This window comes from Bombus affinis, chromosome 14 (assembly GCF_024516045.1).
Source record: "Bombus affinis isolate iyBomAffi1 chromosome 14, iyBomAffi1.2, whole genome shotgun sequence".
Classification (NCBI taxonomy): Eukaryota; Metazoa; Arthropoda; class Insecta; order Hymenoptera; family Apidae; genus Bombus; species Bombus affinis.
This window is the reverse complement of record NC_066357.1, coordinates 4,999,975-5,027,575: the sequence shown is the minus strand read 5'-3', so window position 1 is coordinate 5,027,575 and position 27,601 is coordinate 4,999,975. Positions and strand designations below refer to the sequence as shown.

General features: G+C 38.3%; 2 protein-coding genes across 2 annotated transcripts in view; one reads left to right on the top strand and one right to left on the bottom strand.

Annotated features, from left to right (window-relative positions):
- Positions 1 to 1,306: 1,306 nt before the first annotated feature.
- On the bottom strand, positions 1,307 to 3,725 carry LOC126923911 (uncharacterized). Its single transcript, XM_050737856.1, has 4 exons — positions 2,674 to 3,725; positions 2,303 to 2,599; positions 1,687 to 1,956; positions 1,307 to 1,604 (listed from the first exon to the last, which is right to left on the bottom strand). Exons 2-4 carry the CDS (start codon positions 2,573 to 2,575, stop codon positions 1,509 to 1,511), a joined length of 639 nt encoding a protein of 212 aa, XP_050593813.1. The 5' UTR covers positions 2,576 to 2,599; positions 2,674 to 3,725; the 3' UTR covers positions 1,307 to 1,508.
- A 12,317-nt stretch (positions 3,726 to 16,042) lies between these two features.
- LOC126923888 (poly(rC)-binding protein 3) overlaps positions 16,043 to 27,601 on the top strand; it is a 326,340-nt gene continuing 314,781 nt past the window's right edge. The window contains exon 1 of the mRNA XM_050737802.1: positions 16,043 to 16,064. The gene's annotated coding sequence lies outside the window, so the exon portion shown is untranslated. The remainder of the gene's footprint in view (positions 16,065 to 27,601) is intronic.

The following is a 27,601-nucleotide window of genomic DNA, read 5'->3' as shown; positions in this document are numbered from 1 at the left end:
AAGAATATAGTCGTGCTAATAATTTAACTGGGGTATATGTCTCAGTTGAAAGGTTAACTAGTACGGTAGTTTTATACGTTTTATCCTATGGATTGCATTGGATTATATATTTGTAGAAATGACAATACGTAATCGAACATTTAGTTGCGCATTTTTTATTTTACAATGTTATCTGGTCGTTTTTATTGTCCAGAATATTTTATTCCGTATTCATTTTATTTTAATCGTCGGTATTAGTCAATATTCATTTTAGATGATATCCGTTCCATTTTAATCATTTCAATAGATTTATTAATGAACAGCGAATAGATTTATTCACCGATTTACAATATTGACGGTTTACCGCATAAATATCGTATGCCCATATTTAGCAGAGTTTTTACACGCGACAAATAGTTATTTACTGTTTCTTCATGTTATATAAAAATCACGTTTATATCTACTTCGTGAATTTCTCAAGAATAATATATTTCTTTATCATATTTAATGTGTATAGAGATATTTTCAAGAACTACGATTCGCTCTCGTCATTTTGTGTTCCCAAAGACGATCGATGCATGATAATCAATTTCGTAATGGCATTCGTAAAGACGAATACAATGCAGAATTTCTTTAATTACAAAGTACTATTGAATTCTTCAAACCGTTTTTCTCGAAAATGCTGAAAGTGCAGTAACATACAATATTCGTGCAATAAGCTGTCGACATGTCAAATAAACTTACAATTGTATGTATGTGATGGAAGCTTAAGCTTATCAACCCTGTTCCTAGGGGAATTGTTTGTTTTCTCTGCCTAGAATTTAGAACTAGACTTTAGATCATCGTCTATCACGTTCATATTAGTTTCTCTACAGACACGTGGAAATATGATGCATAAGCAAGTTCAAAGTATAAATGATCTTCCGACAATCGATCTTTCTTAGTTGGTCTTTGTGACGTGTAACAATAACTACCGTGCTATCTTTTTTGAAATATTTCATCTGTCAGATAATCATTTAGGCAATTCGATTCTCTTGTTGCCAAAAGTCAATTAATGCAAATTTGCGCTCGGTGAGAAATGTGACGTTTCCTAATGCAACGAACGGAAGGAGTCGAGGATGACTTAATATGTATGATAGCGGAAACGCAGCCAGTAATTTGAGATCGTATCGATCGTCTATTGTCTACGTATAGCTAATACAATATGAAACAAGAATCGATGATACGGGCATGTTTATGACATCGTCGATATTAGATATACTTATATATAGGTAAATAAATAAATAAATAAATATCTATATATATATGTATATGTATATATGTATAATTACGTTTATTTGTCTCCATTTTGTTTGTTTTACATTTATTTGTCTTCACTCTGCTAATTTTACATTTATTTGTCTACACTCTGCTAGTTTTACATTTATTTGTCCCGATTTCTTTATTTTTACAATGTTATCTTATACCTAAGTCCGCTAAATTAATCCGTATTTTTGCTATCGTTTATTTACCGTTTTATTATTAACATTTCATTGTTGTGTAAGCGCCGCTTTTTCAATGATCTTTATTAATTTATCGATACATTTGGCACACTCTTCCACGTTCTTATGATCGATATCGTGCACCTAATTACAGCAACGAGAAGAATGATAGAATTATCGTTGTTCGGAAAGAACAATAATAGAATCGTAATGAAAGTTTGCGTACCCGTTTAGCGAACTGTGACTTCAGTTTCTTGTCTTGGAATATCATCTTTTCCCCTATTCTAAGGTTTTTGAACGTCTTCGCTCGGAGCGTGCCGAATTTTCTTCGAAATTCTTTCACGCTCCCGTGGCAAGTGTTCTCGAGGTTCTGAATCTTCGCATGTATCCTACGCTGTCTTTCTCCTAGCAAATCTACTTTCTTCGTAAACTTCACAGTGTCCTTGTAGCCGTGGTAATAGTCGTTTCTCATTTGCATCGTCAACTCTTCCGTTATCTAAACGCAATTATACAACATTATTTTGTCATATTTGGCATTTTACTCGTGTTACGAATGACATTTCACCACTTCCCCTCAACGGTCAATAAAATTCCCTAGAAAGTTGTTGAAATTAACACGGAAATTATTATACAGTTATTCACTTTTAATACTCGGGCGCGATACAACATTATATCTTGCTCTGTATACGATTTAAATATCGTGTCTTTGTTCTACGTGAACACGAACCATTTACAGAGAAATATGAAAATCGACCGCGATTTTATACAAGTAATCGTGAAAATCAGCCGCGACTGCACGGTCGAACAGTATATGTCGAAATAAAAATGAAAATAGTAATTACTTGCTCGAGTTCGTTCGCTACTTTTATTTTATACGCTTCCGGCAAATCTGGGTGTTTACTGAAAATCCTGTCGATCCGCGCTTGATTCGATTCCATCCACGAGTCTACCTTTTTGTCGATGCTTTCATTACCGTAGTCGATTAGAAACGATTCTTCTTGATTTACGTTGTCGGCTACTCTCGATAGCACCTCGCCACTCCAATACAAAACACGATCCTTTTCCTCCAATAAATCGATCCATGAGTGAGGCATACGTCCTACCGTTTGCCCCATTGTTGTTTCTGTGCGAGCATGTAACTGCCAAAATCCATATGATGGCAAATGATGTATCGGCTCAGCGTCCTCTGTCTAAAAGTCAGGTAAATACTCACAATGCTTACGGTGATCCATTACGCGTCGAATTTGCTTTGTTTTGCATGCGAGATTTAACCGAAATTTGGCAGCATATTGTTAGCTTCGTTCGACAAGGTCGTCAGTTGTGCTTCTTCTAACCTTTGTTATGTGACATTTCTCCAACGACGTTCCTGTCATGTTTACCGATTCATCAAACCATTTAAAAAGTATTTTTAACTTAAATTCGAGGTTTACAATACTTCTTGTTTACCTTTCTTTACATTATCAATTCCATCCTGTATACATACACAAATTTCGATACTCATATAATAATCTAATCTTTTTAGCCGAAATACTAATCATGTAATATCAATTATAACATATTACCTTAATACACTTCTCTACTCCTTGACTTATCCTAATTTAACTTAAATTCGAGGTTTACGATATCCCCTTTTCACACTTGCTCGCATTATCTGTTCCATCTTATATATACATACATACAGAGATTTCAAAATCTATATAACAATTTAATCCTTCGCACACTATAAACTACCATCTACTACCGTCTACGAAACTCCAATTGAGTCTCCTCTAATCTCTCCTAATTTACATTAAAAGCAAATCAGGTATTCACATTATCATGCTCTCGGTTCAAACTCCATTCGAACTTTAACCCATCGTATAGTTTGGTTATATCGCGGCTAGGCGCTGCCTTAGTTAGCGGTTTCTCGTTTATCGTAAACTGGACAGATGGCGTTGAAAAAAAGAGAGCCGACGCGTTGTTTTCTTCTTCCTGCAAACGTCTCCATTTTTCTTTTCACGCCGGTGGCGTTGCTTCGGTATTGTTCACTTGCGTGTAAGCAAATAACGCGGATGGCACAATAGGTGGAAACTTGGCCAGGCCGTCACAAAAGGTCGATTCTTCGCGGGGTGTCCACGAGGATTACATTGAGCGTTGATTTCACGTTATCAGACGTGGAAAAAGGAACTGGAGCGGACGTCCGGCCGTCTCGAAAGTCCGCGAAATTCAATCGGCGCACGTAGCTAGTGTCGGGGTGTCAATTCAAAGCAACGTAATCTCCGTTCAGTGCGACCAATAATCGGCTTATTGATTTCGATTCGAGGCTAAAACACCGTCCACAACAACCATTGGAACCGACGCGCGAGCTGCTTTTTTCCCCTCTACGTTCCCTGTCTTTTTTAATTGACAATCGAGCTCCTGAGCACTGGGAAGGGAGAGGCCCGCGTGGTTTTCATTTATTTTTAGCGGTGAACGTTCCGTACGCGGTATTTAAAACCGGCTAGCTTGGGAATGGACGTAATTTAATTTTCCTAAATAGAAATGACCTTTTTGTTCGCGCAACTGAGAGCGGTTTGATTGGAAAATGCTTTTTATCGCGCGTACTCGCCGTACCTGTATTATCATTGTTGCTGGTATTTTATTTGATATTTATATATTGGTAGACAAATTTTGTCGTTATTAAAATATTTCAGAGTATTATATCGTGTAGTTTATTTATGTAACTTTCGATTATTAACACTTCCTGATAATAATCCCTGTGTCGTAAATAAATGAAAATTAGATTGAATTATGTAATACAAGTACAAGCCTGATCCTAAGTTAGAACAGTAATGGGAAAAGAAAATTAATTTGACAGATCATCGGAAATTTATTGAACCATAGACTGTAAATTAGACTGTAAACGAATGGTATATTCAACATCGTAATACAAATCTCACAAATAATAATTAGTATAGTAACAAAGTTGAATATTTTCTCTATTTATATACATCGTGTTTCTCGATAATTGTTTTAATCAATTTCGTATTATTATTCGTATGATATATTCATATATACTGAGTTATGTATGTTCATATATTGATTTGAAGAAATTCCAAAGAAGACAGATTAATTAACCAACGAAACGTGCAATTAATATTTGGCCACAGTTGTGCTAATTGAATGACATTGTAATTTAATCGCCTAATCTAATTACATTTTACTCGAATTACATGGTAATGATTGCATTTTACGGTAATTCAATTACAGTAATAATCATCAATGTAATTGAATTATTACTTAAATTATTACATTGATGATTATTACTGTAATTGAATTATAAAATGTGTAACAGAATTCCAGATCAGAACTTTGATCTTACGTTTATGTCTTTCAATTACATTATTCAGTTGCGCGTTGTAATGCGTACTTCAATTGCAATTGCGAATTACATCGTAATTTAATTTAATGACAGATTCGAATTATGAATTCTAATGACAATGTAATCGAGCACGATGTAATTGAATCATCTTGTAATTATAACTCGTGGAGTAATTTAGTCGTAATTCCGTGCAACTCTGTATTTAGCATACAGAAGTTAGTTACCATTTCCATCTTCGCCTAAATTTGCATCAAAATCTCTCGAAAATTGATGCGCCACGGTCGTCAACATTAAATCAAATTTTGATGAATTGAAGCGTACAGAGTGTCGAACGAGCCGCGAAGACGTAATTTCGCGGCATGATTTATCGGGCGTTGTTTCGAAAAACAATTTCGCGTAAGAAACACGCACGGCCCGTAACTCGTTCGATACACTGGCCGGGTAACTGCGAGCGCGTAGACGCGAAATTAATATCGGAAACTCGTATCTTACAATGTATTTCAATTTCGTCGGCGAGTTAATTAACCATATGAACTGCATACCTATCGTTTCATTTTCTACCATATTTTGTTTAATTTCCCTATCTACATTGTTCGCGTGCAATTTGTTCGAACGCTGAATTGTCGGGATTTTTTCCGCGTAGAAAAAGCAGACCTTAACGCGCGCTAATTACTTGCGATTTAAACGACGAAAATGGTAGCTTTTTTACGCGCGAATTACGAGCGTGCAGAACTTTTTGCACCGCATTTTCGCTACGAACGCGAATGTGTAAACAACGATAGCTTTTAATTGCGTTTAATTACCGTGACGATCGATCCACGTAGTTGCAAATATTCAAATTCCGATGATGTTTTACGTTCGTTTCAGCGTGTATCAGCCACAGGATCGTAACGCGAAATATTTCCTCTTTCGTCACTTTGGCTGACGTATCGGAGGTTGGCAAGAGGTTTTGAAAAGCCAGAACGTAGAAACCGCGTGGAGAGCTTTCACAAACTTTTTCGTTCGACTAGTGTACCGTCACGCGTTCATTTATGACGTTTCAGGCAAGTTATACATTTTGTAGCAACACAGTCAGAAGTGACGTTAATAACACAAGAAGTTAAAACAACGAGTAATTTATTTACGCAAAGCGTGGAAATTTGGCATTAGGACCGCTAACGATTAAAATGTAAAACTTGTATTAAAGAAATTAATGTTTATAATGCAATAAGAAACATAAGCTTTTATTAATGTATTTTGCAAAGAATCATTGAAAAATGTAACGTTGCACGTGTATAAAATTTCTATGGAAAATTATGAACTGCTCATTTTGTCATCGATCATTCTGGCAGTATTAGCGTTAAAAATTTGCGAGGATAGTGAGAAAGGTGATATTGTTTTATGACAATTGACAGATAAATTTGTTAAATAATTGTAATAAATACATAGCTTAGTATATCGTATTTTATTTACGAAATTCGGTCTGAATGTTTCTCCTTTGCTAGACTTTTAGAAGGTGGTTGGTCCGTGTGGTTTTGCGTTTCGATTTTGGCCGCTTTCGAATTTCGAATCTCATACAACGTTCCATTCGTTGTTTTAAAATACGAATTGACCTATAAACCGCAGGCTCCAAACGATATCCATTTTCGAAAGTTAATCCCGGGCAAAAAGAATTCCTCGCTCGTCTGGTTAGCTCGATCCACTCGAAACGCTTAAGTTTTGTCTACTTGTCGTCGTAATCGAACGTAGGAATTTGGAAATTAATTAAATTAATCGAACATTCACCAATTTGGCAATTAATTAAATTAATTAGAGAATTAATCGATGCCGTGTTTCTAAATTCGTACGTTCCGTAGAACACATGGCACGCTTCAACTTTTCACCTTTAACTATGTCAATCACGTTAACTAATTTAACTATGGCACGTTCTAAAATTTCTATGCCTTATAGAACGCTTTGACGTTTTTTAAAATTCCCACGTTCTATGCAACACTGTGACATTTTTTAAAATTCGTACGTTCTATAGAATACTATTCTCTCCAAATTTGTAAATTCTATAGAGCATTGTGACATTTTTTCAAATTCCTACGAAACGCTATCCAACTTTTTTAAAATTCGTACATTCCCTGAAGCATCACCATGTTCTTGAAATTTGCAGGTCGTATGGAACGCTACAGCGATCTTTTTCGTAACAGCGGTAAAACACTACGACATTCTTTCGAATTCGTAGGTTCACGTGTTAAATGATAGGCAGATTACAAGCTTTTGATCAGCGATATTCCTGTCGTCCACGAAGAATTGCAAGCGAGCTACGTAATTTCGATGACAGTGTGGACATCGCTTAACGCTGTCTCTGACCGCCACTGTTATCCTATCCGATACTAACCACACGTTAGCCTACGTCATTTGTGCGTCACACGCGGTTGCGTATGCACCTGCACACCTGTATATCCGTCACACGCGTACACAAACGCGCGTGTACACACTCGGGGAACGTAGTTCGTTATACAGCACATGTTGTCCCGTAGCTACACGCAACCCACCGAGATTGCTACTCTTATTGTTAGTCAGTCACTTTGCGCCTCTGTAAATAGCGGTGGTTACAAGGGAAAAACGCTTGGTCGTGGTGCAACGTGAATCTGAATAATAAAGATTCAAATTGACGTGCACAACCCTTCAGAATGTTAGCCAGAGTATCGTTTAGATGGTGAAATTAATTAGGAGGAGAATTTTGAAACATTATTTGACATTATTTGGTCAATTTCGAGAGCAAAGTGTTTACAGGTACAGCGGCGTGTAAAAATATTTTGGTAGAGTTGTATCTTGTTCCATCGCAGGATTAGAGATCAGAGAAATTTCAGTTAACTTTGCTAAATCGAAGTTGCTAGGAATTTTGTATTTACGCGAGATAACGATAGTAGAAAATTCAAATTGATTGTCAAATTTGACCAGTGATATGCTTGCGATTAAAGAAATTATCACTCCCCTTGCAGATTTCTCTATACTTCGTTGAATTGTTTGATGTAAGATAGAAAATTGCGCAGCTACGGAGGAAAATTTTAATGCATTTCTATTTCACAAGGTTTATTCAGATTCTCAGTATCAGAGATTCAAGTATACTCAGGTATATATTCAGGTAGAAGGTAGAACGATTGAACGTAATTTTATCGAACTTCACTACTCTTTACAAACTTTCCGATTGAAATTCTGCGTAAGTCCTTAAATGAAATTTGTAAGAAGAAACCCGGAAGAAAGTTAAGTGACCGTAATGCTTTCTCGAGTTTCCATTACCAAAGGGATCAATCTCTGTCTTGTCAAGACAAGAAAATTCCTACGTGCATACGCGGCTGATACGACCAGACTAATTCACGACACGAAACTGAGCGACACCTTATCGCGACATTAATTTTTCAACAGCGATACCGATATATTTCTCGTCTGGTTGATGTTAGTTGTAACACGGCTGCCACATCAGCTGAACGTCTTAACGTCTCAGCTGAGACGATCTACATCTTTCTTGCTCCCTTTGGAGCTGTTAATCTTCTCGGCGTCTGAATTCACGTCGAATGCGTTATCCGGCTCCACTGATGGCTGTATCCATGAGAGACGATGTAATTAAGGCAAAGTCCAATTATATCCGTTGCAAAGACGCGGCTGCGGTGTTACCTCTTTATGAAATTCACGAAATACGCTTTACGAAATTCTGTTGTGTCGAGAGACGCGCTATCAGACAACAGTTAAGAGGTTTTAGCTTTACACGTGATTGTACATTGGATTTTTAAACCTATTACCACGTAATAGGCGATAGCCTGGTGGAAATTGTAATTTCAAAAGATGTTTGCTCTCTCGTACTTTCGCATTTTTTGTATTGGATAAAGCGCGAGAATTTTATTCCTTAGAGTGGTATAACACGTACTTTGTTTCTCTACGCTTTGGGCTTTGGGAGCTTCATTTTTCTGTTACCGTCGCGTCTCGTAGGAAATTAGCAGAGCTCGTTTGCACAATTCGATTAATAACATGGGTGAAAATTAACAGCATCGAATTTCATAATGAGATTGTCGAATAAATTGTACAAATTACAAGTCAAGTTTTTGTTTATCGTCGAGCTCTCTATTATTCGAATCACGCTCGAGCTTATTTCCGATCACGCGAACGCGTATCCGCATGTCGCGAGTTTTGTCTAAGCTGACATACAATTTGACGCAATTTGTGTGGAAATTGTGGCTGGATTTCAGTTATTCGAACGTCAACCTCTATTATCGAAACTCGTAGCTGGTGAAGCCAGTAAGCTTCTATCGTCCGAACTCATCGGTTGTCTGAAATATTTTGTTCGCCGATCGCGCCACCGATTTGGACAAACCAAGTTTCACCGTATCCTCTTTCGAATAAAACTGTAAGATTATAAAATTATCGTGTGTATATTACACCATAACATTTAATGTTTGTTAAATATTATATCGTATTCGTGTACCATTTCATCGAAAATGTTTATCGACGTCATTCACATCGTAGAAAATTTTCCGGTCCATGGAATTTGTCTGAGTTTAAACAAGCTGAAAATATAGTAACGTAGGTGATCCACTGGGACGACCACTGAATCAACGTGTTAATTGGTAAACTATCGCGCAAGAGTGGCCACGTCGGTCTCAATGCAGTGGAATCCGCTTACTATGGGTCACTTGCAATTTTTGATAAGAATAACCGGCTGATAACGTTACGTATACAGAGTATGAAGAATTCAATTTATTTTTACCGATATAAATTATCGAACTCAATTTACTACGAACAATTACGATACTTGTACACTTGTGAAAAAAGAAACAGTTACACATTTATCCACTTATAAACAAACTGTTGTATAATGACTGTTTTATTTCTTATAAACAACTGCCTTTGAAGACGACATAGAATTTATTTGAGAAGCTTTGTCGCTTGTTTGCTCCTGTCGTTAGCTCCTGAATATAACTCGCATAGTCTTCTTTTCCAACCTTCCAGCAACGTACATCGATGTCCGCGTTTATGTCGCTGTAACGATATGCTTTGAAAAGATAAATGTACGCTCGTCTATTTCCGTATCTTCTGAGAATTCTTGCCACGCACTCGTGTAAAAGACAAGTGGTGTGCTTGCGTTAAGGGTAAGTTTCGAAGGAAAGTCGCATTTTTAGTACGAATCTGCTAAGATCTCCTACCATTCGTCGATTCCAATTTGATTACAGTAGGTGGATTATTTTCAATCAACTTCATATATAGGTATGTTTTGCAACCGATTGATTATGAAGACAATAAGAATAATTATTCATAACGTTATCCGTGACTGCCATAACCGGATCCCTGTATATTTACAGTGGCTACAAAAGCCACTTCTCGTACACACTCTCTTTCAACAAATGCCACGTTTCATTTTCGCAATATCAATCGCTCCTCTTATTCAGCCTGTGTAGCCATATGAAACTATTAGGTTTTCCCAAAAGTGTCCTTCTTCTGCAGACTCGTCTTTTACAACTTTCACAAATGCGTCTTTATACAAACGTGAAACCTAATCTGTCGAACGTTGTGATCTTTATTTTGATAGAACAAAGTGGACCATACGTAATTCGATAAAATAATATAAAACGGAAAATGTGGGTCCATTATTTCCTTATGAAACGAAAGAAACTTTTCGGACGACCTAATGCCATTAAACAATACGAATTTCGACATTAACTCGAGCCCAATTCATCAGCGTGTATAAACGTCATGTAAATAAAAATACGAATACTAAGAGCGTCGTACATCGTTGCAAGCTTTCTAATACGACTATTCACGAGAGTGACGACGAAATGGAAATGCCTTAAACCGAGTGAAAATGGCGTTGGTCTGTAGTCAGTTGATAGGAAAGGCAGGAACGTGGCGGATTATAGAGCGGGACAGGCTTTTTCCACATATCGTGCGACACATTTAACGACGCGACTGGCGTTTAGTCGTGGGTACAAACACGTGAAAATTTCTATAAGCCGGTAACACACACGCTGTTAGGGCTCGCTTTATGGCATCGTTCGAGCGACAAATTGCACTAAAAATAAACGTTTGCGCTCGGTTACCACCTGACTATTCGTGCGTGCGAAGGTGGCCTCGAACCGCTCGTGTGCCGTGTACATGACAAGCTTCCCTTTGAAGTGTAGACGATTGGAAGTCCCGCAGGCTTGCGAATTATGTAGCCGTTACGTTTTTACAGCATGACCTACCTCCACGTCGCGTGAAATTCTCCTCCCTCCCTCCGTTCCTCCTGCTGCTGCCCAACTGTGCCTCGATGGATTTATTTGGAGCAACGTCGTCGTCGAGTCGACGAGCCTGCACGACGTATTGGCTCGTCGAGAAATTAACCGCACTCGCCGGGGGTGTCTTCCTTTCGCCTAGCCTTTGTTCGTTGTCCTATTAGAAGCTAGTGAAATCGTACTTGAATAGCCGAATCCTACACTTGTACGTTTTAGAAGTACTGGCACATCTGCCGGTGTCGTACGAAACGCGATATTTAATGCAACGTATCGCCTTATATCTTTTCTTGTTTTCATTTCAAGATTATATTTCAAAGGTAAAGGATATGGTAAGTCAGTAGACTGGATGCAGAGGATCTTCCAGGATGTTAGTCGGACTGTTACGAATTTTGGAAAATTATTTGGTCATTTAAAAAGAGAAGGAGAAATAGTCGAAGGTTGAGTGGCGCGCGTAAATATTTGGGCAGAGGTACGTGTCGTATTTTTGCAAGATTAAGGGTTAGTGAGCACGTAATCGTGCGCGGTCTACACAGTTCTCTAATTAAAATTCTATCGAGAAAGTTTAAGGTGCGGTGATTAGTAAGCAGAGTGACGATACTTGTATAAATTTGCACTTTTATGAAAACAAGTAGAGAAATGGAATATAAATGCAGATTTGTTGGTTCGTTGTTGTTTTGAGTCACGTCGATTGCCAGATCGTTGGCGACTGGCGTCATAGAACTGTGGGCGAGAGATTTGCGAGATCGTTCCATTCTGTATAACGAAACGAGTATTTTATTGCGCTCGTCTCGCGCGTATATCTTTGCATATTAATGTACACGCACGTTGATATTTTTCATAAACACACGAACGTCTGCGCTTTAGCGATCGCGACATTTACGACAACGAAAGAAACAATAAGTGTTAACGATTTTACGCGAGATGTTTTATATCTTGAAAGAACAAATAGATACAGTTGATCGAAGGGAAACAGGCAATTAAAGGCATTTAAATAATCAGCAGAGCCGATCTACGTCTATGAAACAAGAAATATTCGATCAAATTCTATTACACGTTTCTCATTGGGTTCGATCGGCCGATAGGACGACTAAATATTTTCCATTTTCGTTGGGAAACACTTGAAACGTTTGCGCGAAAAATCACGCGTATTTCGTACTGCTAGTTAAATATTTTCGAAATATCGCCAGCCACGCGTTATCGATATTATTCGTGTAAATTTGAATAATATTCGGAATGACGCATAACGAAGTTTCACAAGCGTATAATGCTTCGTTACGCGCGATGATGCGATGAAATTAATTAATAAAATTGCCGCCGTCGAGTTCCACCGGCGTATGTGTTATCGCCTGGCTCAAGAGTGTTTAATCGAAATCAACTCGATAGATTCGCACGTCCGGTCAAGAGGCAGTTAAATTGCAGATCAGATTTCCAGTCGTTGATCCTGAATAAATCCATTTTCTTCTCGTTATTTTACCGCGATTTTCTTCCCTTTTCCATTGTTGGAATTTTTAGAGTTGGGATAACATTTATTTCCCCTGTAACAGTTTTTTCGTTTACTTATTCCCAGCCTTTTATTAGTTTATTTCTTTATAGGCAAACGTATTAGCTAAATACACATATCGAATTGTTTATACATACAATCTGCCTTGTCACATTTCTGTGCAACAAGTTTACAAAAATTCTACGATATTTATCGATATATCCAATTTATTGACAGCAAGTTAACACGTTCCAGTTGACACGCTTTTTCCGTACGCGACTTTTCCAATAACATTTTCGTTAAATTACATTTTTACAAATTAAAACTGCAAACACGAACGGCGTGAATGATTGGTGGATGAAAAAGAACCTGATGGTAAGAAAAAGGTAGTGGGTTATCATCATTGGTTCATTTCTATATCAATGTATATCGTTTATCAATGGGTTATAGGCCAATCATGTGCATATCATGAAATGCAAAAAGCAAAAGATTGAAACAGAGTGATATTTCCAGCAAAGAAGAAGATACGTAACTGCAGCTATTATATCTATTTTTACATGTATTTGGAATATTGTCACTGTATATAAATTGTGGAAATTATGTTATACAAGCAACAAGGCAAACATTTTATGGTGCTTTCACAATAATTACTTTTCGATTACTTTATACACTCTCCGTACATTAGGTCACTGGTAATTTCATTTACGCTTATTTAACCGAATACGTCAAGTGTATTTAATCTCTGAAGAGTTAACTCATTTGCCCTACTTTTCTATAAATCTTCCATTAATAAATCGAGATGTTTGCATTCCTTAAATAATTTATTACAACGTGATCGAAGAGTGCTTCTCGGAGAAGCAAGCTTCTCAGGAGGAAAAGGAAACATATGCACTAATGTAGTCCAAATTTATGGAAAAGGAAAGTTCTTTCTGTACAAATTTATTTAAAAAAAGCTCAATGTTCTTTTCTTTTAGATAAGTAGCGTAGACAAGAGCCAAAAAGGAATTAACTAATGTTTATCGATACTTACATTTTCCTCCATAGAGACGTTGCTTCATCTTCTAGCAATGTTAATAATTATCTAGCAAGTGAAATTACACTTAAATCGGTACCTAGAACATTTCCCGATAAAGAATAAAAATTTATTAATTAAGCCATCGCACAAGCACTCTTCGCTTCTAAATATGAACGAATTTGTTGTCCAATTCAGTGGATACGCCTATTAGATAAAAAACTTGTAAATAACGTGACAAGTTTCTCAAATATTTATCTTAAAAATAAATTGGAAATTTCATCATATTTTGATCTATGCGAAAAGGTTTGACACGACACGGTAACCGTTGGCTGTCGGCGTTTCGCGATTAAGCGAATGAAAATCCATTTTGCGAGCGTACGAATCTCGGGTCGATAATCTTCCAGTTCTCCGGTCACACGTCGACGCTTCATTTACGCTGTCGGTCTTTTTTTCCATCCCCCGTGCTGCTGGTGGTTGTGGTGGTGGTGGTCGAACGCTGGAACGAAAAGAAGAAGGGCTCGGGCAAACAGGTCCGAAATATCGTTCATTATGTTCACGAGCGGTTACCTTTGGCACCGTCGCACACACGGTGGCACACGATCCTCAGCCATCCGATTACAGGTTCGGCTCGCGTAGCTGTATGCCGATGCTCGTTTCATAGCGATCGGATCCTTCCACATGGCAGATCAAAACAGCGAAACCCGCCGAATCGGCTATGCCCAACGAGCACGGGCCATCTGACACGAAAAGAGAGACATCGCTTCCGGTTCTGTTCGCCGAGCCAGCCAGAAAGAATTAACCGGATAACGTATGTACCCGGCCGTGCACTCCAATTCAAAGGCACTCGTACTCACCGTGGTCATCTTATTCCGATAAGCTCGATCCTTCATCGTTCGCTCTTAATTTTCTTAAAGCGTTAGGCACGAAAACAAGGTCGATTCATCGGAACGAAATGCTGTTGCGAAGCGGCTGTAGAAAATATTTGTCACGTTTATGCAGCGCTAAGGGTAGCGAAAAGAAACTGTCGTTTTTTGAAAGTATTAAATGCGACTTCAAGTGTGTATTGAAGTTCTTCGAGTCGCACGTGAAAGACCTAATCACTGAGGCAATTATCATCTTTTTTGCTGCCCTTTGCCAGCTGGAAAGCGGCTTTGATTTTTGCAAGAATCCTTTGTTTCTTCGCTAAGTATCTTCTTCGCAACTTGGGTTTTGCTGTCATCAACTTTTGGAGGATTATTCTTTATAATATCTTCAATTGGTAATATAATGTAACGTAGGATTTCTGTTGATACGTCAATTGTTTGAGGTTTTAGGAATGTTGAAAGCTGATTTCTTTAGATCACGATGATTTTAATTCAAACTGCTACTATCTTGACATCTTTTAAAAATTTCAAGCTACATTTTAGACGATGAAATTTATATCTACGAAAATTTGTTCCGTTGTAAGAGAGGACTAAGTATAATTTATTTCTAACTGATGCTTTAAAATGTTGTCTATCACCAAAAGCTGTATTCTGTCCTATTCTACTTTTCTCGTTTAAGTCTCGTGTCTATATGTGAGAAAAAGATCCACACGAGACTGGACGTGCACTCTATCACTCTATAATTCCTCCTGAGACTTTCCACAATGTCCAATAGTATACTTTTGCTATCCATCTCTTTCTTTCTCTTCCAACTTTATATTACATGTACCTTACGGCTAGCCAAATTCTGATAGATCAAACGTATTAGTTGCCAATCTTTGTATTTTTTAGCGATCTTTTGTTATTTGAAATTATCTAGGAGCTATCGTTCAATCTTTAATGTTGAGTTCGAAAATTTATCAACGGAAGAGAGAGAGAGAGAGAAATAATATTATATTACCTATATATTTTTGCGGATTTTTCTACGTTTATGAAAAATTAATGCACAAATGCCTACATGCTATCTATAGCGCGCAAAAATATATGAAATATCCAAAATGAAGTGTTAATTATAATATGTAGTAAGTAAAACAGATTTCCATTGAAATTCTATTTCATTAGGCGCGTTCATAAGAATATAAATATGCGTAACAATCCGCAATTTGATTATCAATATCATCACATATACTATCATTACATATCATTGTTATATGATCAGAACGCGTAATCTTTAATTTATCCTTATTTATTGAAAATTTGAAGGATTACAAAAACCCGCAGAACGCACGAAGCATACAAAAACCTACAAAATACCGAAACTATATTACTTGCTATAATATTCTGCAAGTAAAGCAATCGTCTATCACAGTTGTTTTTTTGTAATTATGTTCATAAATATACGAGGAATTTGTATGAATATCCGCGATCCAATTACGATATCTGTACGCGTTATATTGTATTAATATATTATATTGTTTTTCAGATCGACGAGGGAATAGCTTAAAGTGGAAGATGATAGCGACGCACGGTGCTAAAATTGATTGACTGGGTTAATTACTTTGCCGAATCGAGGTCTCCTCTCAAGTACAACTCTATTTGCGTATTTGAGTTAGCGAAGAGGCTGCAGTATGCTGGTAAGTTCAATACACTAAAGTTTGTTCAAACTCTGTCGCGAATCCGTGATTGCCAGTTTCTTCGTGTTTTTCCATTTGGGACGACGGCAATCCTCGGAGGTTATTATCGAGCATTCGAAATTAAATTTCAAATTAAAACGTCACAGAAGTCGATGTTACTTTCGCGAAGCTCCATTCAAGACGAACGAAACGTTCAGAATTATTATGCATTCTGTTACCGAAATAGGAGTACCCTAACTAAATCTGATTACGTAATAGATTGTATACCGTGCAGCATGGACGTAATAAGGTAATCATTTGCATTATACCGCGATGTTTGTCGAGGAAACTGCTCTTTAGCATGCAGAACCAAGCATTAGGTAATTACGAGGAATTTAGACAGTAGGCAGTGATATCAAATTAATAATTACAGGAATCGACGAGTTAAAATTGCGATTGGCAAGAAAATAAAAATAGAAATTACGATGTACATTGTTAGAATTCGCTGTATCGTTCGTCACGCTAAAATCAACTCACGATTCCTAATCGGTTCACCAGTTTCGTAAACAGGAAAAAAGAAGCGAGACGCAAGAAAGAATGGAAGCTGTTATACGCGTTTATTGGAACACGTTATTTATTACGCTCAAATTAATTTCGTAAAGAGGAAACATTTTTACACAAAGACTATTCGTTCTACAATTTACGTCGATTAAAGCTTTCTCGTGTTTCTTCACGAGTAGTATGATATCTGTTTGATGTATCGAGTATCTTTTTAAGATTGAAAGCTTACAATATTTTCTCACCCCTTACGATGCACATAAGAATCAAGCAAAAAAAAAAAAGGAAAGAAAAAAGAAAACAAAAGTTGCTTTACGAAAGAAATCCTCCTCCCACGAAATATGCCCAATCGTTCAGATAAAATTTCCAAAGTCGAAACAAAAATTTCCTAGCCTCGTTGTTCGAACGAAACTGCCACAATTGAAACGCGATAAAATCTCATCGCCGATGAACATCAATGATACATATTCTGCATAATCTTCGGTGAACTTGAGAGGCCGATCTGTCCCGCGGCTTTAAAGACGCGACGAATCGCTGTACTCGATTCAATTACCTTTGAAATCCCTTGTCGTCGGACATTAAAGCCAGAACTAATCCCAGGGACAGGGTGCGCGAAGTGAAAGCTACAAGCGGATGCTCTCGCCTCGCCGCTAAGCTTCGCGGAATCCTCTATGGGGTAACGATAATCGATAGGAAAAGAGGAAATGAAAAAGACGAGGAGCGAAAAGGACGGGTAGAACGTTAACGCTGTCTCCGCCTCAGCAACGAAATATCTGGCGTCTAGGGTTGAAAAACGTCGTCTGAAATGCGGCTTCATCCCTTTCGTAAATAATACCGTGTCGTTTACGTTGCGATTTAAACGAGTATCGCTTACCCTTCTGCCCCTGATAAACGGCGACTTCTCGTTTTTCACGTGTTTCCGAGGCTCCCGTTTCGCGAAACAATGCTGGATTTACGTCGGTGGTTAATATTAACCTCGTTTGCGAATTCTTTAGTTTCTGTGCCCGGTCGTTGATGGTCTGTTAGCCTGGTTTTAACCCCTTAAATACCGGCGTGAGGTACGGCCGCAGTTAATTGTTCAAAACAGAGGTCGAACGAAGCTAACACCTGTAGTTAAAGGTTATTTATCGAACTTTTAACTTTTAAATAATTTCTTTTCTCTTTTGGGCTAATTTTTTAAGTTAACGTTGTAACTTTGTCGTAGCAGTTCGATCGTAATTGTTATTTCACGTTCGATTAATACAAATTCTGGAGGATCGTGTACTTCTGAACAGATATAGAAGGGTGAAGTAGACAAGTTGGAAATATTCTTTTAATTAGCGCTGTTTAAGGAATTGAAAGCAGGGTAAATATAGAAGAGAAGGAGTTACTGTGATTTTTATGTAATTATCTTATTTTATTAAGAATAAAAGGAAAACTGAGAGGAAGACAAAATTACGTATACACCAAATTATCTTTATCGATGCTCGTCATTTTTTGTCAACTTTAAGAAATACATCGTTTCATAAACTTTCCCACCTTCCTTCCGTATCCTTCGGTACAAATAGAACCTCGTCGATCGGTTCAAGGTCTCTATCTATCGCTAACCCCTAACATTTCCGGGGAATCTGCTTGTCACAACTTTATTTTTTTTTTTTTTTAGAGAAGGATAAACATTCCTGTTTAATTAGAACTATTTTTCTACTTGCAAGCAAATAAAAGTTTCTTACTTACATAAAAATGTCTGTAACAAAGCTTCCAGTTAATACACCGAATTTTATAACAGTTGTCTTCAAAATATAAAATACATAAACCTACAGTTATTTCGAGACTGAACAAAATTCTACTTTAAGACTCGAAGGGATTGATATTCTTCGATCAGCGATTTTATTTCGATCTCAGCCTCTCTGTTTTTAAGCTTGTTTTAATTTTTATCGTAGGTAGACGATATTATAGACGCGGTGTACCAAATTCGAAACGATCTTGTTGAATTCCGTTTGAAAATATTCCAAGGGATGAACATTTTCGTCTAACCGTGGCAACGATTTATCCTTGCGTTCGTATTATGTACATAGCAATTGGCAATTTCCTGTGTTGCCCTATGAAAAGTGGCCATTGACCGAATCACCTGGCATTTTCACGGCTTTCATCGACTTTCTTTCCACGTCATTTCCTACTCTCTTGGCGAATTCCTCGGTTCTCTACGGAACATTAAGGTAGGTCACGCGCACTTCCATCGTGCACAATACCTTCAATCTCATCGACTTCCGCCGACCCTACCTTAATACGTAGTAAGTAATAATACTCGTGTCTCTACGAAAATTGCCATTTTCACTAGGTCAATTGGAAGAGGCTCTTCCTTACGGTTATCGCCTTTCAATTCTTCGAGGACGATGAGTTCATGTATGAATTTAATAAACGTTAGCGGATAATGTTCCTTTTGGAATGTATAATATCGAGCAAAAGTCCTAGAGTACTCGAAAGTTGCCATTTTCGCTGGGTCGATTGGAAACGACTCGTTCTTACGATAATCACTTTTGAATTCTTCGAGGACCATGAGTTCATGTATGAATTTAATCAACGTTAATGGACAAGCTTCCTTTTGGTATGTGTAATATCGAGCAAAAGTCTTGGAGTATTTTTGAAAAGTTGACGTTTCCAGTAGATCAATTGGAAAAGATTCGTTCTCAGGATTGTCATCTGTGAATTTTTCCAGGAGGATGAATTACTTAATCGTAATTTAAATAAGTTTGATGATCGAACGAGAAATCGTGAATGTTATCTTCGAACGAATCTATCCCTTTATGATCTATTTTCCATCCTTATTCCACTACCAGTACAAAATTGAACGTTTCCAATGCCAGAGATTGCAGGAAATTCTAAACGCATCTCTAAGCTACCCTACCATCGACCCATCGCCGTCTGGGAATCCCATCCCGGAATGGAGGTTGAAAATCTAAACAAGATACATTTCCAGCACGCTCTCATCCATCAAACCCTACAAATAATACCGAAAAGTCTTCAAATCTGTCTTAACCTTCTGCAAAAATCTTCGGATTCCGTTCATTCCCCTTTAAAAGTCTTTGAATCTATTTTCAAGTTTCTTGAAGGATCTTCGGATCCCTTTTCATCTCCTTCAGAAGACTCTGAGTGTCTTTCAACCTTTTCGAAAATTCTCGAATCTCTGTCAACCTTTTTAAACAGTTATCGAATCTATTTCTAACTCTCTTAAAAAAATTTTTGAATTCCTGCCAACCTTCTTTAGAAATCATCGATTTTGTCTACAACTTTCTTAAAAGATCTCTCGATCGTCTTCAAAATCCTCGAATTTCTCTCAACCTTCTTAACCAACTTCCAAACCTGTCTACAATTCTCTTCAAGAATCTGCTATTTCCTCCTAACCTTTTAATCTGTCTTTAAGTCTCTCAAAAGATCTTCGAATCCCTCTTGACTTTCCCTCAAAGACTCTCTCTCTCAAGCTTTCCAAAAATCTTGGAATCTCTCACAACCTTCTCGAACAATTTCTGGATCTGTCTCTAATTCTCTGAGAAACTCTTCTAATCTCTCTCAACTCTCAGTCTGTTTTCCGTCGCAAGTGTATCGACTCGTCTTCAACGCGTTTAGGTCCTGCGCCATCTTCCTCTTCTTCTTCTTCATTTTTGCACTTTCCCTTTCGTAGCCGTGTCGTTCCACGTTCGATCGACCATTTCCTTTTTAGTTTTTGCACTTGTTCACGGCATAGAACGAGACAGGAAACGCCGGTGGTCGTGGGTTATTTTCGTGCAGTCGGCTCTCAACGTGCAAGCCATTGTTCGCCGCGGTCCTAGTTTGGCAGTGATCCTCGGTGTCAGCCGGTCTAATAAAAGCCAGGTCGAGCTCGCGAACGGTTGCCGATCAGAGTTGACTATGATTCATCCCTACAGGCTACGGAGCGGCCTGGATAAACGACCTGCTTCGGTTGTACGTCATGAACGGACGACTGTGTGTATCCGTCGCAGGATCGTTCCCGTCAATTTGATGAATCCCCTAATCGTCCGGCAACATCCGACGGAGTTCCGACTTGTAGTTGTTTCCTTAGCATCCGGTCTCTCCACGTCGTGTTTCTCTTTGGCTGATTAATCGTTCTTGTTGCGGATTTCTACATAGATTTGTGCATTGGTTCACCAATGTACCTCGTACAAAACACTTGCGTATTGTATGTCGTATGTGTTCTATGAGACTTTTGAAATCTTATTGACACTGTAACGAGACTTGACGTTTGAGTGACGAGCTTGTTGATAAAATTCGGGATCAACCTGGAAACGTACGTGGAAATTATAAGTTGTTTTTATCGACATTTACAGATATTTATTTAGTAAAAATTAGTGTGATATCGAGGTTTATTAATGTAATGAATAATTGACTTTTCCGATTTCTACGAGCATATATATGTTTGTACTAGATGTCTTGTATTTTCTATGTATATATTTTCAGATTGGTCCCGAACTGTGACAGTGTGGTGACGATACTTGAGCATCGTATCGAAAATACGCATATTCGTAAAAATTGTCTAGATGAGTTGGAACTAAACCGCGAGCCTGTGCATGTTGTAGGGTTTGGAGTATCGGGGAATGTTAAAATGACTCGTATTGGAATTTAGGGGCCACAGTAAAATTTTATACGAGGGAATTTAATTACAAGAAAGTTATACGTAATTGCGATGAATTTATACAAATTTACATTACATCTTCTTTTCTTTATTACGTTCTAAGACTAGCTTTTTAGTCAGAGAAAGGAATGTTTATAGAACGTTCCAGTTGTTTCTTGAGCCGCTTGACAAATTTTATTTTGAAATAGTTTAGCCGGAAGTTATTGTGTCTCGGCTTTCAAGTTGCGATTTCATTTTCTTAATGGCAGAAATAAAAGTAACAGATCTGGTCAGAACGTATCAGAGATATATATCGGTCGGGGTAGAGGGGTCTGCAACATTCTCAGAAGTAATATCGTCCACATATATTCTTGGCTGGAACATAGTTTAAGGGAGTTATCGGACCTACGATGAGGCTCTGAAAAGTAATATCTGCTCCATGCATCACGCCTTAAATCCGGCTACACCGGGAACCAACGACGAATTCTAAAAGATAATATCGCCTAGCCGTAGGTTCAAAGGATTATCTGTTAATAGCCACAGTTATGGCTAGAAATTTGACGTTACCGGAAGAGACAAGGATCTCGACAACTATGCTCGGATCTAATTATTTCATGCATCCCTATAGCCCATCTTTATTAGCAACAAAATTTCACATTAAAGTTGTAGAAATGTCAGAAAATCTTTCGAAAATTATCTCGTTCGATAACGTAGATAGCGTTACGTTACGATCTTCAATCTCGACAGCTCAGCACCTTAGATACAGACTCGCATAATTACTAAAATTCTAAAAGTTGATAAAGACAATGGAATTTCGACTTGCAAACGTGAATACGATGGAATCTATCGTACTTCGAAGAAGGACGAAAGAACACGTTGGAAGCGTCATAAGATCCGCAAAATAAATCATTAGATGCAAGAATTCTCGCGAAAGATACTGCGCTAAAGATACCCAAAGGAAAAGAAAAGACCAATAAACGCGTGTCATTACCGCTAGCGACCAAACCGTAACGAATAGCTAACCTCTCGACATATTTCATGCTCGTAATAATAACGTCGAAATTAGCCGAATCTTCGTGTCAATCCCAGCTGTCTCGTTCTAAATTCACGCTTGCAACCTCGCTGCACCCGTAAAATCCTGATTTCTATCTTCACATCTCGCTCTACTTCGCGTTAGTTCGCGCGCATCGAAATTAGCAGCTTGGTCCAGCGAGGAATTCCGGGCGGGTACCGCGCGAATCCGGCGCGCCAGAGCGAGCCGAGCGTTTTGCCCGTGTTAACGAAGCGCGGAATGCACCCTGGACGAAAAAGTTGGAGGACGGGGGTAGTCGCGCGGAACGGAATGGAATGGAACGATGGGGCCAGGGTGGGACACGCCGCTGGTGTCCGCCAGTATTTATAGCAGCGGATTGTGTCTGCTTGGCAACCGGCCACCGAGCCTAACATCTCTCGAGCATCTTATGGGCAACGTCTTACCGACTGACTGTCGTGTAGCAGACGCTATCGGCCAGCATCGATTTCGCGTCGACTCGAGACATTTGACTCTTTGCGCGTCGTGTCTACGGACAAAATTGTATCGCTGGGAAATACCGTGCGCATAGAATGTTCTGTTGCTGCTTCTGGATATAACCATGGACCGTACACTGTCGTTTAAATCGGACTTGTGTATCGTTAAATGTCACGCATGAGAAAGACAATTTAGTCGAAATGAAATTTTGTGATCTTAGCATCGTTGCTATTTTATTTTATTTTGGCTCTGCAGCCTGGACATGGATTTGGTTTCACGATATCTTCTGTCACGTTAATTTGTTATTACTCAAATCGTACTGTATAAAAATCCACGACGATAGTCTTCCAAGTTGCTCGATGTGAACTTTCATAAAACCGACTCGAAGTCGATATCGGTTTCCTTTTAGACAATAGTATAAAATAAATCACTATTACGAACGTGGTAAGAAATGTGTAGTACAAAAGTTACCGTGTATCGATTAAAAATTCTTCTGGTCGTGTTTGTAGATATTCTATTTGTCAGTTATTTACCGAAAGTGGTTGCAGCTCGTAATAATTAAGTTTACCGTGCGTAATTTCCTATCGACCTCGTCTCTATCAAAGATCAAGAACGTGACAGAATCATACGAATTCTTCCATTCGATCGTTCAAGTTGCTCGATCTCAAAGCTGATAAAACACCTCTCGGAGGTGTAGTATTAGTTTCTCAATGGCTGACAGGCGATTCACATCGGGTAAATAATACCGCGCGGGTAGGCTAATCGATCGTTTTAACGTGACACGGGTAAGAAAGGTTTAAGGATCGCGACGCTTGAATCGTAGACGACGCTTAAGTGAAAGAGGGACGGTAGGGAAGGCGAATAAAGGGGAAAGGAAAAGGAGGATGGAAAAGCGGAAGAGAGGAGAAGGAAAAAAAAGAGAAAACCGAGGAAAGAGGAGCGTTTATCGAACGTTATTAAATGTAATGCCGCGAGGCGTGTCCCCCTTTTGGGAACTTTACCGATAACTTCGTAATTCCCTAAAAGGATCCCTGCCACGGGACTTTCAAGACGTTCGCTGCCTCGTCGCGATGTTTCCTTTCGTTCTAGCGCCGCAGCTTGCCGAAGAATGGACCATTATGTTCCTCTTCTTGCTCGTCCTCTCTTCCTCTTTGCTTCTCTTCCCTCGCGTTTCTTTTTTTATCCGTTCCTCGTCAAAATCGATATCGAGCTCTCTTGTTGTCTCAACGTCTGAAAAGTAAGTAGACCTTTCTCTAAACATTGGACACTCGCCGCGCCAACTTCTGCGTCGTCGTCTTAATTTCGCATTCGCCGGGACAAACTCGAGGGAAGAATTTCGGACACCGACAACTCGCAGCGTCCTTCTTCGTTTCTTTTCAGATTTCGCGCTGTCTGTACGAGTTATCGAAATGTTTGCCCTTTGTTCTTCCTCCAGTTCGTTATTCCTACGAGGATTACGTAGCGATGCTGGAAAGTTTTTTTTTTTGTAGAAGGAGGTTTTATTCGTGTCGGAAGAGGATTTTGAATCGGGCCAAGCTAATTTGCCTTGTAAGTCGCCAAATTCGATTAGCAACAATTTTGATACGATTTACGTTTCAAGTCTACTCGTGGTTAATGTAATACAAATTTGCGGCTACCTCATGCGCTAATCAAATCGTTGCATTATCACGAAATGTTCATCTATTTTGTAAATATGTATGTATTTCTTTATTTCAACTGCTGGCCGGGAAATTAGACTTGGTTCGACATTATACATGTAAGCGGAACTATAACCAAATTTACAGACAATTATGGTAATATAAACTATATCTATTCTTTGGTTATCCGTCCTTGTCATCTCGAAATACTCGATCCTCTACAAATACTCTTCTCACTACGCTTCATTCATCCGTTCACTCGCGTTCCTTCGTTCATTCCGTTATTCATAGCCTGTTTATTATTTTGTGAAAAGAATACAGTTGCTTAAGAGTTTTCATAATTATCAATTCAAACATACACGATTTGCTACTTTGTTTTGTAAACTTTCCTCCCACGAAGCTCCTCGATTTAATGTAAAAGAACAGGACGAGTCTCTGGCCATGTTTCCCTATAAAACGAACATAGTAATCTGAGAGAAAACCAGTCAGCTATAATGCTGGTAGTATTTAAATGAGATAAAAGAAGCAACGATATTATCCAAGTGGAAGATTGAACCGTAGAAATTAGAATCTTGTGAGATGTTGAAAAGATCCGGACGAAACGACGGTATAAAATATCAAATAAAATAATCAAACAACCTGACTTTAATACGATCTCGTAATGAATGATGAATTTCATACCTCGAGATTTATACGATTTTCCCAACAAAGAGAAACGAGCTGAATGTCTTGATTAAATCTTCCCGAGGATTCTAACGTGACTCCCGATAGCGCGGCAAAATTCAAATTTAAATTCCGCTTAAGTTTTAACTAGTCCCAACACCGCCTGAGAGTCAATTGAATCGGTGCTTCCGCGCATTCGGCCGACGAATAAATTCATTTATACGCACAAACTGCTATGCATTCTCATTTGCCTGAAAATAGCCCCGTTGCCCGACAATGGGAACGGTATAATTAACGAGGGAGTCGGAGGAACGAACGAAATATAGTAACGCTGAATTTGCTAATAAACAACGCTTAATTCCCTAATCTCTGTTAATCTAAAGAATTTCCTTTCTTTATGTCCGCTGGACTTTTCGTTTTATTCCGCGCGAGGAAATCTCCAACACGAAGTTTGTTTTTCTTCGATTAACGCGACTAGATTCGTCCCTCTGCTCCTAATTATAATTTACGTACGCCTGTGCAGCGTAACGTTGTCTCTTATTCAATTTCCAACGCGACCAAGGCGATAAAGTCTCGCTGATATTCATGTGACGTGTATGTTAGTTACGACGTAACATTATACCGGTAATTAGAATCATTGCCGCACCGTCATTAGATTGTTTCAAACGTACTGTGACCGCCGAGCCTGTCTTTTTAACGATCGTCATTAAAGTTACGTAATCAGTGGATATTATTTGATTTTAGAATTGTCATCTTGTCGAAGCTTGTCACGGCTGTATTACATTTTTAATTGATATTTTTATTGGTAATTAGAAGGCATTTTTTTGGATCTCTAAGAAGGGCATAATATGCATACGAGTAATAATATAATATTGCAATATTATTATTGTAATTATATAAATATTAATTATAATATTAATACTAATATAATATTAATTATAATATAATATTAATAATTTTGTACTTAATATAAAATGTTAGGTTAGTCGTGACGAAAATAAAGATATTTATCGTTTGGTTAATTAATAATTTATAGACTTGTAAACAAGATTAATTAAATCGAGCCTGTTTTAATCCCCGTACGTGAAATCTCACTTGGATTGAAACTTTAGTATATTCGGTGAAATGTGAATAAAATACTGCACCTTAGTGACGAGTTTAAATTAAGTTAGAAATGCAATCAAGAATTTTTTGCTAATTTTAAACAGCAACGTTTCAAACATTCATCGTACAAAGGAAGATATGAATTTTAAGTACGCAGCATTTTTAGAGAAAAAATACTCTTTCAGAGGAAATTTGCAAAAAAAAGGACACTCGCGGCGACAGAAATATGGCATTCACTGCTATTCTAAATTATAGGTATTATATTTGCGCGTGTATATGTTTCTGCAACTTTTAAAATGGTTTTGTAGCGAGATATGGAGAAAGCGTGGACACTTTTTGCCACGAGTTATTCAGCTTTCCAAAAGCTCTGTCTGACAATTAATGCGCCTACTTCTAACTGAGAAATACAGGCTAACCTACCCTAATTTTATCACCTGCAATATCTCGCTTGTTTTTGTTCATAATCCATACATAGTAAGTCCGTAAATAATAGAAAATAAGTCCATCCAACCGGACATTCTCGACAAAATAATATTATCCTAGCATAATAACTAAGCATAGTACAACTAACAAAATGTAGAAACTCGTACTTAATGAAAGAAACGGACAAATTTTCTTCGAAAGCGTCGAAAAAATCGGGAAACTAGCGGTCAAGATATACTCGTTCCGTTCTCATCCGACAAAGGAATATTCCTCGAACGAGACTTTGGTTTAGGGAAACCGTGACAAGCGATTCTTTCACACGGTCGCACGTACCGCGAATTTCCGTGGTCGGAATGAACGATGTACCCATTGGGGTGGCTTTTTGCGATCGCACACCGACCAGTTAGTAGCTGAGAAGTGGCTTATAGCGTGGCCGTGTAGCAGAGGCGGCGTGTTTGGACTAAATCCGCAGTACTCCGGCTAAGAGCCATGGCGTGTAGCCCTAATGGCAATGTTGACGAGTGAAATTTACCTGAAAATCGCGTTACCCGCGAAGTTTCGTCCGACCAGTGTTTCTCTGCTCTACCGAGAGAAATAGAGCGAGGGCGAGCGCGCACGAGAGGGGGAGAGAGAGAGAGAGAGAGAGAGAGAGACAAATAGACAGAGAGAGAGAAAGAGAAAAAGCGCGTGTAAGATTGAGTCTTTTGAGCAAGGAAATCAAGGCGCGCTGTGTACACAGCACGAGTTAGCTCTAAAATTGAATCGAGGCCTAGTGAGCAAGGAGCGGCATAGTCCATGGGAGAAATTTATTAGGTTGAATGATAAGTTCGTTCACCTTTTAGCGGTGGATATATTTCGAGGAGTTGATTATGAAGATGTTACCTATGTTAGTTACAGCGAATAAGCGTGTTTAAGCGTTCTTAGAGCGCCAAATAAATTGTAGGAGTTAGTTCTCGGCGAATTTAAATTTAGCTGTAAATGTGAATGAAACCGGAGGATTACAATTGTCCGTAAATTTTCCTTGCTAGCTGACACGTGTTTATTGTTTCTGTTATTAGAG